The sequence below is a fragment of the Apteryx mantelli genome, chromosome 1, assembly GCF_036417845.1.
Source record: "Apteryx mantelli isolate bAptMan1 chromosome 1, bAptMan1.hap1, whole genome shotgun sequence".
Taxonomy (NCBI): domain Eukaryota; kingdom Metazoa; phylum Chordata; class Aves; order Apterygiformes; family Apterygidae; genus Apteryx; species Apteryx mantelli.
In genome coordinates, this window is record NC_089978.1 from 215484046 (window position 1) to 215502827 (window position 18782).

The 18782-nt window shown below is 44.4% G+C and overlaps 1 protein-coding gene across 1 annotated transcript in view; it reads right to left on the reverse strand.

The window, feature by feature from the left end:
• Positions 1-18782, reverse strand: part of CAMK1D (calcium/calmodulin dependent protein kinase ID) — a 223781-nt gene that overhangs the window by 114593 nt on the left and 90406 nt on the right. The window contains exon 2 of the mRNA XM_067317148.1: positions 15863-15994. Within this exon, the coding sequence (XP_067173249.1) occupies positions 15863-15994 (132 nt within the window). The remainder of the gene's footprint in view (positions 1-15862; positions 15995-18782) is intronic.

An 18782-nucleotide genomic window follows, 5' to 3' on the forward strand; every position in this document is an offset into this window, starting at 1 on the left:
ATGCAAAATTAACCTGGTTTCATCCGTGCTCTCAGCTGATTTACGGGACGAGTGCCTGACTCCTCTGTTCCTCTGCAACCCTAAGCACTTGCTGATTCGATTTTGTCATGTGAACAGCACTTTCCTGTTTCATTTTGTTCGACTTGAGCAACAAACACTGCTGGAGGTTCAAGCTTTTGTCAACGTGGGGATTTTCAATTGATTTTCCGGGCATGCCTAAGACCACAATCCAGCCTGGTGTCTCAAACACAGTGACGTACCTGCTATGACAGTTGGAAACTGCTTCCTCAAGTGCAAGTATGATCTGGTACATAATTTCACTTGGCTTCTTATAGCTTTTAGAGGCTACCTGTAAAATTCCACCACCTGTAAAACACTAAAGGCAAATCCAAACATACTGCAAGTCTGAAAGGGGGTTCACAGTCCTAGTTCACGTTCCTAGCATTTGACAACACTTCTTGCAGGAGTTTTTTTTTTCTATTCTAAGTGAGGAGAACAAAAAAATGCAGCAGGAATTAACTGTTTGGGGCCATCTTTCAATATCCAGGTGTCAAGTGGTGAAATGTTTTTCTTGAATCTGGACTGACTTCTTGTTCCCATACCTCCTCTGCTCCCCTTTCCTCCTAGATTAACCAATCATAAAAATATCCCAGTGACCATGTGTCATACTTAAATATATTTGCTATTTAGAGACATGTGTGTGTTACACCTGCTAGGGAAAGGCGGGATACTACAAGTGTAATGATCCCAAGTGAGGAGCGTTTTAGCTGCATTGCAGGATAAAGGAATCAGTTCCTGCTGGCAGAGCTACAGAAAAGCTTCTGGTCCCACCATACCTGACCCTGGGCAGGTCCTTCATAAGCAGCACAGCTCCTCAACATTATCAAAATTAAAGAGAAGAAAGTGCAAGGAAAACTGTTGACAAAACAGCACGGCCAACTGTTCACAGAATCACAGAATCGCTGAGGTTGGAAGGGACCTCTGGAGATCATCTAGTCCAACCTCCCTGCTCAAGCAGGGTCACCTAGAGCACGTTGCACAGGATCACGTCCAGGCGCGTTTTGAATATCTCCAGAGAAGGAGACTCCACCACCTCTCGGGGCAACCTGTTCCAGTGCTCTGTCACCCTCACAGGGAAAAAGTTTTTCCTCATGTTCAGATGGAATTTCCTGTGTTTCAGTTTGTGCCCATTGCCTCGCGTCCTGTCGCTCGGCACCACTGAAAAGAGTCTGGCCCCATCCTCTCGACACCCTCCCTTCAGATACTTGTACACGTTGATAAGATCTCCTCTCAGCCTTCTCTTCTCCAGGCTAAACAGGCCAAGCTCTCTCAGCCTTTCCTCATAAGAGAGATGCTCCAGTCCCCTAATCATCTTTGTGGCCCTTCGCTGGACTTGCTCCAGTAGTGCCACATCCCTCTTGTCCTGGGGAGCCCAGAACTGGACGCAGTACTCCAGATGGGGCCTCACCAGGGCTGAGTAGAGGGGGAGAATCACCTCCCTCCACCTGCTGGCAACACTCTTCCTGATGCACCCCAGGATACCATTGGCCTTCTTGGCCACAAGGGCACATTGCTGCCTCATGCTTAACTTGGTGTCCACCAGCACTCCCAGGTCCTTCTCCGCAGAGCTGCTTTCCAGCAGGTCAACCCCCAACCTGTACTGGTGACTGGGGTTATTCCTCCCCAGGTGCAGGACCCTGCACTTGCCTTTGTTGAACTTCATGAGGTTCCTCTCCGCCCAGCTCTCCAGCCTGTCCAGGTCTCTCTGAATGGCAGCACAGCCCTCTGGTGTATCAGCCACTCCTCCCAGTTTTGTATCGTCAGCAAACTTGCTGAGGGTGCACTCTGTCCCTTCATGCAGGTCATTGATGAAGAAGTTGAACAAGACTGGACCCAGTACTGACCCCTGGGGGACACCGCTAGCTACAGGCCTCCAACTAGACTCTGCGCTGCTGATCACAACTCTCTGAGCTCTGCCATTCAGCCAGTTCTCAATCCACCTCACTGTCCACTCACCTAGCCCACACTTCCTGAGCTTGCCTATGAGGATGCTATGGGAGACAGTGTCAAAAGCCTTGCTGAAGTCTAGGTAGACAACATCCACTGCTCTCCCCTCATCTACCCAGCCAGTCAAGATGCTCCATTTTATTTTTAATACAAGGAGAAGCACGGCACTGCAAAGCAGTTTTTAATTAACTGTTTTCTCCCACAAATACCTTTGGCTCTAGATAACAGCACCAAGTGCTGATTTTTACGTAACTCAGCATTGGTTAATGGTTTTGCCTCAGGAGGGGAAGAGAAGGACCTCCCAGGACCCTTGAATGAAAACTTGAGTCTGGAGCAGGCTCAGACAAGTGCTGTTTTCTCCTGCGATCCCCCAGGCTGGTGAGGAACAAACCGCTTCATCCACCCTTTCTAGCTGTCCTTCACCGTGATTCTTAGGAAAATCACAGCCAGGACTGACAACCCAGATGCTCGCAGTGACACCACGCGTCCATTCATCCTGGATTTTGCCTCTGAGAGCAGTCAAAATTTAGGAACAGAGCAAGGAGTAACGGGAGCTCCTGGGTGATTGATTAAAAAAGCTGTGGACTCAGGCGTTTACTAGAAAAAGAGAGTACTATACAGGGATTTCCTGAAAACCGTACCAGTTATTAACTCTTCAGCTGCTACTGGAGGGACCCTACAGGGCTCAGCTCTATTCATTTTAACCTGTAGCTGTTAACTTCTGCTTTCTCTGCCACGTTTTTAAGTTCCTTTTCATTCATCCATGCTTCGGAAAGGAGGTTTTCCGCCTGTGACGGGCAGACCCGCAGGGACTCGCGGGCTCCTTTGCAGCCCCTGTGAACAGTAACTAAAAAAGCATCTCTGCTGCCAGGGAGCTTCAAACTCCTGCACAGGAGCTGGCCCTGCCACTGGGAAAAAATGAGCTACCTACACATTCAAGCAGTTGAAAAGCACTATTTTAAAGCCATTTCAAGAATAAGCTCTTGGGCTTACAGTCTTTCTTTTTCCTAAAAAATTATAATACTACTAATAATAATTGCCTACGGCAGTTAAGGATGTGATCTCCGCACCAAAAGCCCTCCACCGAGAGTTCCCAGTTTGCGAATCAACATCTCCTCTCAGTTACCTTAACCTCACAGAAGAGCTGACTTAATAAACGAAGATAAAATCCAGCAAAGGATTATCGCCAAATCAAGTGTTCTTTCCTGGATTAGCCAGCTCGGTAAATGCGTTTTTTTTCCTCATCAATCTCCCACAATTCATGATGTTTCACGAGAACACTTCCAACAGCAGCGTATGCATGAAAAATGACCAAAATATTCTCCAAGTGCCAGAGGGTGTCTATAAAGAAGAACCCTATTCAATTCTGTTCATTGAAAATAGACGGACGACCTGATCACACACAGCAAGTACCTTTATGGGGAGAAAACAAAAGGAACACAAGATTTTTGAATTCATCTACGAAAGGCATAACAAAAAATCAATAAATGGAAGTTAAACCCAGGCAAACATGAATAGCAAGGGTGATTTTCTAAAGGCATATAGGGGAACACCTTCACAGTTCCCGTGACCAGTAGCAGACTCCCCACCAGTCCAAATCAAGCCCGCTACCTTTCTAGCTACTAGGAACTAGTCAAATCCAGTTATCAGGAGTTATTTATAATAAGCAGCTGAAATACCACAGCCTACCTTATGCAGAAGGTTTAAAAATACAGTCTTATACTAAAGAGACTATAAACCATATATTTTGAGATGCTCTAGAATATGCCTAATTTCTACCCCACCTTCTTCAGCTGAATAGAAAGTCTTGGTCTGTGCTGAGAGGGATCCTAAGTGCTAATGAAGGGAGAGCCAGTGACTCAGATACCATCTACCTGTGTCAATGCTTTTAAAAAATGCCACTTAAATCTACCTGAGACATGGACATGACAAAGTCAGTACACGATCAGGTCTCTAAATTATATAAGATTTCCCTGTATGTAAAGTGATGCAAAGACTCTACACTCATGGACATATCTTTTCTGTTATTCACTAAATCCTTGACAAATTTGCCTGCTAATACATTTACCTATACCAGCTACACTACAAGCATGGACAGCACTAAAATAAAACCAATCAATCAATCAAATTATATGACAATAAATTGATATAGGTGTCCCCAGCTTGAATAGTTATTTAATACTCAACTGCAGGAAAAAAACAGTGAAAAACTGCCAGAAATACTGACATCAGCCTTCCATTTCAAGAGTAATTCAGAGTGATTCCAAATATAGTTGGTTCTATTATGAACCCAGCTCTTGGGGAAGAGTGCAAACTATGTCATCATAAGAAAGAAAATCAGAAACACATGCTCCTAATGAGAGAAGGAATTTTAAACAAAGTCAGCAATTCAGGGCCCCAATAGTGAATCAGAACCAAGAAAATCTCTGTGTGCCAGGCCCAGCTTTTCATTGCGAAGGGTGGTGGGGAACTCTGCCCTGGTCTTTTCAAGAGCTAGAAGGACAGACAACTTAATGCTGACAGTGAGACCGAGAAGGAGAAATGCCGCTTCGTAAGCTGCAGGCCACATTCCCCATCCCCGCACAGGAGCCGTCTTTTGGATTTCTGTTGACAGCCCTGGGACTATGCAGAGATAGGAATTGGGTATGGTCAGCCTCTGTCAGCGTCTCCCTCTGCAGGTGAAGTCTGGGCTCAGCCAGGGCAGCCTAAGTCAGCAGTAACACCATAAAAATCTACTGTTCCAGTCCAAGAAAAGCAGCTGTCGTCCAGAGACAGGGGAGAACTATCCCTGCAGGAAAGCGCAGGATCCAGCTCGTAATCGTGCCTTCTTTGTACGTCTGCGTTGGCTTCATTGTGCCCACGTAACGTTCGCATGAAGGTGGAATAACTAACTTTGGAAGAGTAAATCTGCTTTTACAGGCTCGGGCCCTCTCTTTTACTATTTTAAGTTTGGAGGCGCTGGAAACAGAAGCACGCCGTACGGTAAGCGTGAAGTCCTGCACGCACACTGCATGACGGCACAAGGTAAAACCCTGCAACCCCGATGGGAAAGCCTAGCTTAGGGCTCCTTTCTACTTTTGGTTTGGGCTGAAAGTCTCAAGGGAGCCTCGAAGAGTCATGTAACCAAGTTCAATGACTTTGAATTTTCCTATTGACCAGAATAGCATGAGATCATATTACCCATTTCTGTTTGTTAACTGGGAGCACCCATTTACCCATGCTAACGCCACATGGTTTGGATGTGTTTTGTGCACCGTATATGGCAAGGACAATGCCTTCAAGACATAAACACAGCTAAGGACATAGCAGCTCTGCTCCAAGGAAATCTTCTCACGTGCCCCAAAAACAGAGAAGGGACAGATTAAAACCTCACAACAGTTTGTAACTTCCCTCCCACCATCCACTTGTAGCAGATATGAAAGCAGACAGACATCACTATTATACAGTAATGTTTTATCTTTAGTAAAGGAAGAATTGGCCATTTATATACCTCTACAGATCATGCCACAGTCACTCATTTGCAACTCACATAAAGCATTTAAAAAATAAACTCCTTTCCTCTGTGTTTTCAGATAGACATCCCGTATTATTCCTTTTAAGAGAAAAGCTGTGAACAGCCACCGTTTTCCATTCTAATTGCATAGCTTACAGCAGACACGGGAGTAACGAGATTGCTTTGCTCCTGAGAGTCACTTATTGACAAAACGTTTTCTGCCAAATACGGCTGCTGCATATGGACCCTTCTGGCTTTGGTGGGTGGAAAAAAAATTTTCAAACGGCTGAAAAACAATCCCATGCTGATGTGCATTTTTCGAACAATTATGTCAGCGTGAGTTAATCATTGCTCCCAGTGCCCAGTCCGCAAAGGTCTGAGTCTGCTCAAGTTGCCAGCTGAGAGATTGGCTGTTCAGCTGAAGCTGTAAAGACGCATATTTTTAAGTCCAAAACGGTCGCGGTTTAATCCCTGATGCGTCAGTCAAGACAGCAGATATCACAAAGGTATGAAGATATCTGAAGCAGGCTGCTATTCCGTTTTGGGGGAAACAAACAGATTATATATAGAAGTTTTGGACTGAACTCAGGAGGAGGCAGCGCTGGTGTGCATACACATAGCTTGCACGCTTCGCCGTGAGGCGTACGTCAGTCGTTTCTCATTCGCTAGGCAGCTATCAAATCCTGATTTATTTGCTAACACTTTTTGCTAATGTTCCTTTTTGAAGTTTTCCAATGAACTTTAAAGAAAAAGAAATGAATTCAGCTGGAGTATTTTCTTAAATGCCTTCAAAAAGGAACAGACTGTTTCTGAGAAGTTTGATTCACCCATGTCTGCTCTCCTGGAAAAAAGCAGCTCCTGAGGAAGTAAAGGAGGCAATAATGTTCCTGTTTAATGTCCCTCCATAATTTTAATTTGATAAAATATCTGGCAAAGTAAAAGCTAGCTGCCACATTTCCTTTGGGAAATGATTTCACAGTCCAGTTACTAATACAGTAATATTGTACTAATAGTACTAATTAGTACTAATACTAATATAGTATTAAAACAAACCCATAAATTTCTGCACTTACAGAAGTTTAAGAACTGGTAATATATCTGATAACCAGAAACACAGAGGCATGGATGCCATTAAGGAAAATATTAGGCTTTACTTTGAAAACTGGTTTAATTCATAGGCTTAAAATCCTATAGTTGTAGATGTACAGCCCCCTCGTACGACCACTTTCAGTCCAGAGTAAAACGATCTATTCCGGTTAAGCCCATGCATAATGAATATAAGGCTCAATAAAAAAAAATTGAATTTTTGATCAAAAAAAATCAATACTAAATTTTTAATTCATAACAAAAATGTCATCACCATTTCCTTGGTCAAACTGAGCACTAGGGCATAAAGTAAATGAGTCTCCTGTACTTCTTTCTTGGTTGAAATACACAGTCAGTACGCACAGATTTTTTACCAACTGTTTTTTTCTTCAATACTCCTACTGAAAACAAAGTTTTATATGAGAAAGCACTATAAGACTGGATTGATATGTAGCTGTAAAATTAGTTGGCCAAATAATAATTGATTTATTAATTAAATCCACACTTGGGTCACACATCAGAAAAACTGATCCACTGATAATGCTACTGATCTAACTTGATAGAATGTAGGGCTAAAATATGGCAACGTGTATTCATAAAGCCCTTCAGCACACTGCTAAGAGCAAAGAACTGCTTTGGACAAAGAGTGCTCGTGGAAACTGTCATTTCTGACAAGATTTCTGTTTCTACCCTCTTGAACTGACATTTCTGGAATACTTTGATTTTCTTCCCATACCTTGTGATCCCCTGAGAAATGCATATTGATGATTTCCACAGCAAGCAAGATTTGCACCAGACACAGGTGCTTCCCTTGAGGATATTTCCATCTGGCCAGTTGAATCCTACCTTCGGTTTCCCTGTTTTACTTCATGCAGGGCTTTGCAAATTATACGCCTAATTCACCACTCAGACACTCCAGTGTCATATGAATTAATGCCACAGATTTTAATAGTATAAAAGTGAGATAAAGCAATAAGCATTCAGGTGGTTGGACTGTGTGCCTAAATAATTTACCCACCATTAAAATATGGTCATTTTGTGGTTAGAAGCCAACTGTCTCCAAACCTTTTAGTATAAAACATTGAATTCATTCAGTCAATATCTCAGGATTAAGTTAAAAGAGACAGATAAAATGCAATACGTTGACAAGTGTTTTGACAAGGCCCCTTCACTTTGCAAATGAGACCATTAAATAGCCTTTTATACTTTTCCCAAATAAAGAAATGACTTTCATGGAAGAAAACTTCCTTTTGGACAAAATATTCCAGATCACCTATGATGAATTTGGTAAAAAAACAAAGTATTTTGACTAACAAAGCCACCTTGGCCTAGACCTTCAGTGGCTGTTAGGCACTGAAACGTCCTTGAAGATCTGGGCTTCAAGCACTGGCAAAAATGCCTTCCCTGCTATTACCCAAAAAGCTGCATCCTCCAAACACTACGTTGCAGTGCTGCTTCAGACAGCAGCGTTGCAGCCTGTAACTCCCCACGTCCACCGTGGGTTGGGCTCTTCTCACAGATGTGTGTCCTCCCGTATAAAGACTGGTTGACCTTCACTTCTGTGAGCTACGTAATCCCAAGCTGAAGGCACACAGTTGCAAATAAGACAGCTCTTTTAGCTTTAAACATGTGGGCGGAACAGAGACAGACCTTATGCATCCAGATAAAAAGCTGAGTCATTAATCAAGCTGTCAGATCTTATTAAAACGTCTTTATGCATCTTAATAATTCTTTCCTCTTCGCTAACAGACAACAGCACATACAGTCGGATACTAGTATCACTGAAATGCAATTATAACCATCTTCCTGAGTAATAAACACAGGAAAATAAGGCAACGTTCTTATTCTTTAGCTAGACCCTTCGAAAGGACCTCAGCTATCCACAGGACTGGGCCCACATAAAACACACATTAGGCACAGAAGGAAGACTCTAACTAAGGCAGAAAAATCCACTCCACAGATTTAAAAGCATCTGGGAACAACTATTCCAGAAAGCAGCTGTTTCTTCCATAACACATTGATTATTTTTCAAGCTGGAGCTCTGAGCTACAATGTGCTTTCCTCCCCTCTGACCCCCCCTCCTCCTCCCAGGATAAGCCATTTCTTAGTTGAGTTCAGGGTATGAGCTGGCCTTGAAGAAGAACAGTTACGTAAGGGAGATTTGATAAACCATCACTCCGCAGAACGAAGGACAGCTGTATTGCCATCCAGCAAGCATGCTGAAATGACTTAGCACACTATAACCTATTTAAAGGAACACAATGGTCTACATACACATAGCATTAAGGCAGGTTCAAACCCAGAAATGTCACGCACTCTCACTAAAGCTATTACCGAGCACACTGAATGTAAATGAAACTGTAAAACCAGAGAAGATATATGGAATTTTGTTTGTGTTTACTATTTCGGACGTGATTTTTCTTTCTCGTTTAATGTATTTTAGGAATTTTAAAACGCTTTGATCTGCTTCCCTACATCTGCTTACATCTAATCTAGCATGAAATATGATCCAGGCAGTCCTGGGTGGCTATGTTTTCCTCTGCAAAGTTTCCAGCATGTCAGCGATCAAAAATGGAGTTAGCACTGATTCAGGTTTCACATATTTGTAATGAATATTTGCAGCAAATGGAGCTGCTTAACAAGAAGCCAAATGCTAGTGCCAAGGCAGAGGTGTCCTGTGCCCTGTGCCATATATATATATATAAGGTCCGATTCACTCTTGCCTGAAACAGAAGAAGGGCAATTCAGCCAGTCTGCATCTCCTTGATTCAGGAGATGATACTGTGGTCTAAAGCAGATGCCAGCCTTGAGGCATGCCCAGATGTCCCCCTCTCCTGCAGCGTTTCTCAGATTTGGCTCCTTTCCATCCCTAATCCGCCTCTCTAGCAGCAATCCCTGAGATGGTGCCCAGCAGTAAGTCTGGCTCCAAGGGAAGCCCAAAAGTCCTGGCGAGCAGGAATATTTCCTAACAGGGTACTTGGAGGGGCACCCAGGTCTGACCAGAAGATGCACAAGGGCAACGCTGAAGTCCATCCATGGGGGATGTCCACTGATAAGTTCTTGGGAGGGCCCTACTCTTCGAGCACTAACATCAACATCATTAAGGGGACCACAAGTGACTTATAACCACAGCAAAAATGCATTTAGTGTAGGTGCTACAAGCTCTTGGTGCATGCCTGATGTTTGCGTGTGCTAGCACCAGGTAGATAAATGAACAGAATATAAGTTAAATGAACAGCATGTAAGTTAAATGGAATGCATACAATAAGGAATAAATGACATGAATACATCCAATGCCGACCCCCAGCACTCGCCCCTGCTTTCCTCCATTTGGCAGCCCAGGTCTCTGCCGGCCGAGCCAGCGGGTGCCGGCGGAGCCGCGCTGCTCGCCTGCAGCCGTCCCCCCGCGCGCGGTGCCCCCACGCCGTCCATGCGCCCTTCGGAGGGAGTCCGCGGACGAGGAGCCGGCTGGCGGGATGCCCTGCATTTGCACTCAGCGGTGCTTTAACCACGCCGGTGCGGGGAGGGCGAGCGTCAGCCTGCTGTCAACCCAGCGCAACAGCAACCGCATGAGCAAGCCAGGTTTTAACAAGTAAATCTACATAAAAACTTCCTCTGAAAGTGATTACTTAATACAACAACCAGCTGTCTCTTCATTTCTCGCTTCACGGAGGGAAAAAAAAGCCAGCAAGCTTGTTTTGTCTATAGGGTAAGCACAGCTTCAGAGAAATAATGTTACCTGACAGGCAGAGATGCCAATTTTTTTTTGCCTAACCATCCATTTCATTAAAGGAAAAGAGCTCTTACTGCTGTGGAGCAAAGAGGAAATTAGTTATTAACCCCTTAAACCCAATCCCATACATCTTGGTATACCAAGCTACACAATCTACTTACCACCGCTTTTAGGCTAACGCTTATCAAGACAGGATCTGAGCGCTTCTGCTCAATTAGACAGGCCCTGTACTCCAAAAGCGTGACATTTAATGGTTAAATAATTACCGCAGGAGAGTGTTGGTGGGCACCTACAGAGCCTCCAAACTGGGTGAATATGTGACTACCCCGGTCTTCAAGGGGGGTAATTTTTAGCTCAGAGAGTCAGCTGTGGCTTGAATAGCAGGACCTGGCCCCACAAAGTCACGCAGGAATGTTAATCTGAATTAATTAAATGCCTGAATTTATGTTAAGCCACATTAAACTTCTGCATGACCAGTTTTACTCAGAACTAATGTAGCCTTTGATTCCGAGTTCAATTACACAGAAGAGTTTAATAGGAGGCAACGTGTTTCAAAACTAACTTTGGATTCATCTTCCTGAAGGTTATCAGGCAGATAAACTCCTACAGAGAGAAACTCAGGACAGAGAGGTTTTAGGGAGAGCTTGTCAATGGGCTACCAAAAAGGAGCAAAAGAATACAACTTTTGAAAATACACGGAAGGGGTGATTTTTCCACATTTGCTATCAAGAGTGTCCCCTTAAATGGTGTCTATCAGGAATGGTGCTACCCCTTGGGTTGGAGCGATGGGCTGAGCCCCTCTGACCATCATCTGATTTATGGGAGACCAAGAATGCCCACACTTCCATCCATTTTAGGAAGATTTTTCATTGCTGTTTTTCACTTGTTTTTGCGATGAGCATGTCCTGGTGAAGCCTCCCAGACTTCACGGGAGGCTGCCTCCCCACCTCTGCCTATTACAGCAGCAGCTCCCGGCTATAGGTGCGGGCATATGAGGAGATGGCAATCGTCTGGGCATGAATCACTGCCTAAATAACCGGTCCCCAGGTCTTCTAAGGAAAAGGGAACAGAAAGCGCTGGCAGAATTTCAGCTGACCTGCTTAGAAACAGTTTGATCATGTTGCTTCACAGGAAAAATGGCTTCAGTCTGCAATTAGGCATGGCTATGATTTGTAATAAAGAATTTAATGGTGTCTCTCCCAGAGGAGAAGAGGAGGTGAGAGGAGCAGATAACTCAACAGTTTGTAAGAGATTTGAAAAACCCCTGTTCAGTGGAGACTAGCTAATGCAGAGTACGATTTGTTAGCTAAAGAGTATTCGTTTCAAGCACACCTACTTGTGCACATCACTGCTATTAAGTTATCAGTGCACCTGGGTGCAGAGCTGGACGCAGTTTACTCTTCCTCCCCTGACTTTGTTTTGACTCAGCACCGGATCTGTATGATGGTGCAGGTATTATACCGGCAGCATACCACCAGCTAGAAAGTTCCTTGTGATTAGCAGCGGTGCGGCCCAGAAGAAATCAGGCACATTTTGCTTTGTCTGCCTCTTCCAAGGTTGCTATTTTCTATTTAACTAGAGTCTCAAACTGGTGCTTCTCCGCAGTCCAACTTTTCACACCACCTACTGCCTTTAGGAACCAGTCTAACAGCCGATTCATCTTTCAGCGTGTTCACACCTGCACAATTACCATACGTGGAAGAAATTTCCGCTATTCTACAGCAAACAATGGAAGGGACTGAATTTACCTTTCTGCTTAAAAACAGAAAGCAGTTGCTTCCTGAGCAGGATCTGAAAGTCCCCACACCTTTTACTTTCCATCTCAGGTCAGAAAGAGTTTGTGCAACCTAAGGGTGAGCATGTGCTACAGTTCCCCACAGGCAGTTAAGGGATGTGTGACAGTCCTACCTAGGAGATCCAGTTTTCTTCCTCTACCTGATTCTAAAACACAGCACATGCTTTCCGTTGCAGAAGAGAGAAATCACTGAGCAGCCTACCAATGATGCAGCTCAGTTTCTCACCTGATGCTGTGATGAAATGCAACATTTTGCACTGTGTCCAGCTAGATGCAAGCAGCATGCAATTAATTGCAAGAAATAACAATCCTTGTGCATCAGGGCATAATCTAGATACTGACTGAAGACCAAGAGAATTCCCCTCCTGGTGTACTACTGAACACAGGCACCTAACGGCATCTTCACCCTTCTCTGCAGTATCCTTACAGGCCTGAGTTAAGCAAGGTGAGTTCAAACTACTCACTGATTTCACTGGGATGAATTACAGTCTAAAATTAGGCACATGCTTAAATACTTTGCTGAGATGGGGCTGAAGGAATTTGTTGGGCTGAGGCTCCCAGATTAACTGCAGACTTGCTCTCTCCTGGTACTGTGTTCAGCCGTAAGCTCTTTCCCTGCTCTGTCCCCACCCCATCCAAGTCTTCGGGGAATGTTGCCATGGATTTCCACTGGAAACAAAAGAGTCCATATTGGAAGAACCCTGTTAAGGTTGCTAGGCGTAAATATTGACTTAACGGCTCTTCCGTCTTTTTTCTTTTTTAAGAACAGATTTGTTGGCCATGGCTGGAAAAATAAAATGATCGAGTGTGCATGATTCACTCTGGCACTCACACAAACATGCAGATCAGTTGGCTGGCAGCTAGCTCCTCTGTTAGCAGAACATCGCTTCTAAAATGTGTCATTTTGTTTTGGCAGCAACAGCGCCCCAGCCCACAGACAGAAAGAATCCAAAAGATAAAGTCTTCTACCTTCCATGTATTTCACGTGGGGGCTGCTGACCTTCCCCGATACAGAATATTTGTTTAGTACTTCCAGTAACTTTTTGTTGACATCTGAGACACACAGACGACTGACAGGATGCTCTAGTGATTTTGTAGCAGAAGTCCAGCCCAGAAGCTTCCCTTCGTGCGAAGGAAGACTCCTGGGTCTGCAGATATGAGAAAGGACTGCAAAATGAACTGCAGGTAGAACTTTTTATTTAAAGGTCTCCATTGTTTCACAGACAATAAATATTAAGTTGCGCTAACTACAACTGGGTAAATTAAGACACAGGATATTTTAGGTCACACAGGGAAGTCAACAGCAGAAGTGAGAGGGGATCCAAGAGTTCTGGTCATTGGATTCATGCTTTCACCACCAGGTTCTATTTCCTATAGTACTCTATGAACAGATGCTTAATCATAAATTTTAAAAATGTTATTTAAAATACTACTTCAACACATAGCATCATCCAAACTCCTCTCTATATTGATTCTGCCAGATCTAGAGGATTTAGCAGTACTGACACGGGGACAAACCTCCTCTAGAGCAGTCTGAGGGTGCAAAGCATGTGTGATACTTGTGTGCATCAGTTCTGGACATGGTCAGCACAATCTCTGACTGCCACTAAAAACCTGCTCATCACACACAGGGGGACAAGCAGCTCACCAGAGAGCTGGCAAAGGCAGCAGTGAGTACATTCATGATTCCCTGACACCTGTTTGACAGACAACCAAGGGAACTCAGGAACTGTTGCATTTCACAGCACTCAACAGATATCTGCCAGAAAGTAAACACCTCACCAGGAAAAAGACCAAAATCTCATGATTGAAAGTAGGAGGGAAAAGGCCAGTAGCAGACGAGAACCTTCTCTTAAGAGGACACAAGGAGTTTGCTTCTATTTCAGCTGGACAGGGTGTTTTTGGAGACTTTTATCCCTATGGGTTTAAGCACCCTCCAAAGGTATAATGCAAGAATGAATAAGGAGACCAGGATCAACGCCTGGTTGCATCCATCCTCTATTGCTCTGTGCACTCCTCTCATGGAACAGCAACAAAGTCTTAACATCAGGCATCCTTTGCACACATCCTCTTCAAAATTGGCTGGTTCGGTGCGTGGCTTGTTACAGATACTGCTCTTCACAGTCACACAGGTCAGCCCAGGGCTGTGGCATCCTGCCCAGTCATTAGACACACACTAGCCGTCCCCACTCAGCATTAAGCTACCAGAAACAAAAGCAGCACACTTGGATACCTTTGGAGCTTAGCAACAGCTGCTCAGGACCTATTCCACCTCTTTCAAAGCTACTTCTACTATTAACTCTTAAAGCAGAAAATTCATTGAACAGAGAGACAGGTTGATATCATCTCCTCTCCTCAACTGTGGGCAGATCCAGGTTTTTTGTTATTTTGTAAGTGTTTCCTTAGCAGCACATACAAATTCAATACTGTGACTGCTAGCAAAGACTTTTGAGAATAAAATACAAAGACATCTGAACTTTGTGTTAGCAATAGCTATGTAGGACACATCAGGAGATAAAAATGGAAAAATCTCTCTTATGGTCCTTACATGCATCAGGCAAGAGACCAAGTAGATCTAATTGTACAAAAAATAAGGAATTTTCCACCCACTCACTCTTTTGCCCTTACTGTTTGAATAGCACAGCCAGGGTGCTGCCTCCTGTTTTCTCAGTAAATCGTTTGCAGAGAACAGAAATTCTGCACAATATAGAAGCAACAAATGACCTAAAGGATTTCTCTGCTCTCTTATCTTAGGGTCAAGGTTTACGCATGGCAATCTTCACTGCATGCAAAATTGCCACTCCTATGTCAGCATGTGAGTATCTGGGGATGGTTCCACACAAAGACTGTTTCAGACTGCCAATTACTGGCTGCTATTGCCTGGTTATGGATTCGGCAATGGTTGAGCCTTACGACGGGTTTTCAGTAACACTACACAGCAAGTCATATACTGCTTAAATGCGTGCAACATCCTTTCTTAAAATGTATTTCTTTCTCTACTGATCTCCTCCCTGATGCAACTTTACCCTGCTCTTCTGCCCAAATGAAGTTTGTTTGAGATTCATTATCGGGTTTACGTTATTCTGACCTGACATAGGTCCTGAAAAGGCACCTGGAACAGATGCTTGTAGCTATTTTGGAACCCATGCTACCCTGTTGAAAAGAATCCCTTCTGCCTACTGGGACAGCTGAGCTTGCTCTCAAACCTGCTCCTTTGGCTTAGGTTGTCTGAGCATTTAGTGCAGAGATATCTAGTCAGCTTTAAAGGTTTAGGATCAGGTCAGCTTTAAAGGTTTAGGACCAGTTTTATCACATGGTGCTCAGATGATCAGCCATCAGCTCCTGTATGACCAAGAGCTGGGGCAAGAAGTCCCCCTAGGAACAGAGTGCATGATATAGACTGCCACCATCACGTAAAATAGTCTGTATTATGTCTAGTTAGTTTTAGGTCAAGTTGTGTATAGACTGTTTTAGAGCAGCTGGAAATAATAACCCTGACTTTGCTCCCCTCAAAGCCAGTGACACAACTGCAGGTATTATTAATGGATAAGGTCATCTGACTGTGTTAATAAAAAAGAAAAATGGAGCATTTCTCAAACCATTTTCAGCATCAGTTAAACTCAGGTGATCTGTCTGCCTGTGATGGGCTGAACAACCTGTCAGTCCCAGTTGCCAGTCAGGGTTCCTGTTCCCTAAATGCAGGAATCTAATCAAAGCAAAGAAGGAGAAATGAAGGTTTGATACTTACTTTCTGAGGACCGCAATTTCATTCTCTATGCTGCTTTCCTTTCCTTTCAGTGCCTTCTTGGGAATGCACTTGACTGCAAATAGCTTCCCGCTAGCTCTCTCTTCAGCCAAAACAACTTCAGAGAATGCACCCCTGAAGGAAGAAAAGAAAAACCCTGGTTTTAAGTCGTGTCATATCTGCGGGAAGCTGTTAACTGAAATGTTACCACTGCGTCTAGTTCTTCTGGGGGGTTTTGATAGCTGTTACTGTTAACGACAGCAATGGCGCTTTTAGCATCTTTCATTGCCTTACGAACACATGCAGACATTCACATTCACGCAAAATATTACAGTCTTATCAAATACAACAATTTTAATAAAGAACCATAGTGTAGCAGAGACACGAACATAGGTTGAAAACCAGAAGGTCCTGTTCTTGGCTCTGCTGCTAATTTGATGTATGATTCCATCAGTGGCACTTTTCCCCTTTCTGGAGTTTTTGCAGACTTAATTCACACAAAGTCCATGGTGTTCTCAGGACTAAATTACACAACTAGTGCCAAGAGCACTCTCAGCTCCTCAGCCACCACAAGAGGTCAGGGCCTCCACTGCAGTCCTCTCCGAAAGGCAGCCCAGAGCATCCGCTCACCGCTCGCTCGCTGGTGACTCAGACAGGGAAGCCGTTGCAGAATGTTTCTATGTACACTGAATTACTCCACAAAACAAACCACCACGGGTAATCACGAAAGCCCAAGAATAGGGTTAAAATGCAAGTCCAAACATCTGCCTTCGTAGCAGCCTCCCCACGGTTACCCCAGCGAGGAGAACACAAATAAAGGCTATAGAAACCTCATCAGAGAAGCCAGGCACTGTTTGCCAGGAGTGGCCAGTGCCTCTCCTTCGTTAGCTTATTCCGTAACAGTCTATTATTTCTTGCACACTCGCATCTTCCTCAGAAGCACCCGGACCTGACTGGGAAGAGGCCAGGAAAACATTACTGGCAGCACCATGTAGGCTTTTTTGTTCCCACACACTTTTCTCAGCATTTGCTCTTGGTCATTCAGCCAAGCTCCTGGCCTGGACCTTTGCTCTGATGCACTGGGACCGCTCTCCTGTTCCTCCACTCATTACTGGAGTTAATAACGAGGAACTGGACAAGACAGAGCGTTGCCCTGATTAAGAGCAGCAAATCGCTCTGCTCCTTTTCACCAAAAACACCTCCCAAAGCACCGGCTTTGTCCAACAGACATCCCAGCCCAGAGCTCGTCCAACAAGCTTACAGCTCAAAGTCCACCAACCAAAGGGTCATATTTTATTTATACGGAACATAAAAAGAACCAGAACACTTTCCTTCCCTTTTTTTTTTCTTCCACTAGTAAATTATTCTGCTCTTCTACATAGCTCCCTGAAAAGACAGCTCAGGAGCAGGCTGAGCGAACCGCAACCACGCTCCAGCCAGCTCTTCCCATGTTAATATTTGATCACAACCTCATTAAGCTACCGTGAACTTTCTCTGCCTTTCATTCCTCGTGCCCGCTGGTTATCTAGATGCTCGGGGATAAACAGCAGCTCTTTCCCTGCACAGCCAGGCTCTTCCTTTCTAATTCCTGCCGTTGGGATGGCAGCGGGCGCCTCTGACCTCACGCTTGGTTCCTGAGTTGTGAAACAACCGAATGAATCATTAAGCCAAAGGATAAATGAAACAGGCAAAGGAAGAGGATGCTGCCTGGGAAAGAAATAGCCTCTGTTTACACAGAAATACTCTCGTAGTTAGCAGCGATAGGGAAATGACGGCAGGAAGTTAGGAACAGATTAAAAGAGGCTGTCGCAAAATGTTGCTGTGTGTGTTTTGAGGGTTTGCCTACACGCAAAAATTACCCTTTAAACAAAGAACAAGAAGTTAGTCCATGTTTTGCCTGGTTTCGCAGAGAAAGGACAGTGATCCAGGCTCTGACTGCATTTACACCAGGGACGCTTCACTGGCTTCGGCTCTGCCCTTTGTGTACGATCCACCACGGCTTGTCAGAGCACCACGGACTCCAACCCAGAGTCCATACAATTGATCCTAACGGCTTGAGCAGTAAAAAACTAAAATCAAGCGGTCCGATGTGTTTTTAAAGACCTATTCTCTGCTTTCCTATTATCACACAGTGCTAGTTATTTGATTCTCCAAATGGTGTTTTCATCCTGACCCTTAGGCTTGGGATAGCCAGTCTGAAATTGCTATAAAATCCTTTTATTGGAAAGTCCTAAGACTCCTCAGGGCTTACCAGCCTCAGTCGCAGGCCAGGGTGCTCAGAAACTCCTAGGACTGCTTCCAGCTATATTTCATGAACCCCTTAAGTCCCATCTGCTTCAGCTTTCAACACTGCACTTTACTCCAGCTGTGTCCTGAACAATCTTTTTGCCTTTAGTTAAAGGCAGTGAAAAGCAGCATAATCGCACTGGTCGTTTACTGATCACACAGCTCTCTGAATGTTTACGATACTATAAAAACACAGAAGGCTTCCATTCTGATCTGGGTTTCATTGCCATTCTAAGACAACAAAATAAAAGAAATCCTTTTATATCCTTCTGTGTAATAAACCCAGCTGTGGGAAATGCCTCTGTTTCAGCTGACTTCACAACTTTACTGCACTGAGTTCTCCACTCGCTAGGGCAGCCGTGGGGCTCAACGGTTGGGATCAGCCTCTGCGAATTTAACGTGCCTGAAACGGACTTGTTTCACAGTTCCCTGCTTTTAGGGAACTCGGAGATCTGGTCATAAAAATTAATACGGCATCTCCTTAACAGCTTTTCTCATCAAAGCAGGAAACGCGATGAACCTCAGTTAACGCGCTGGCTCACATGTCAACCCTGGGCCCTGATACAGCGCTGGTTTCCCCTCCGAGTTTTATAGGAGGCCACATGGCGAAACCGCTGGTGCTGGGAAGCGCCCGCAG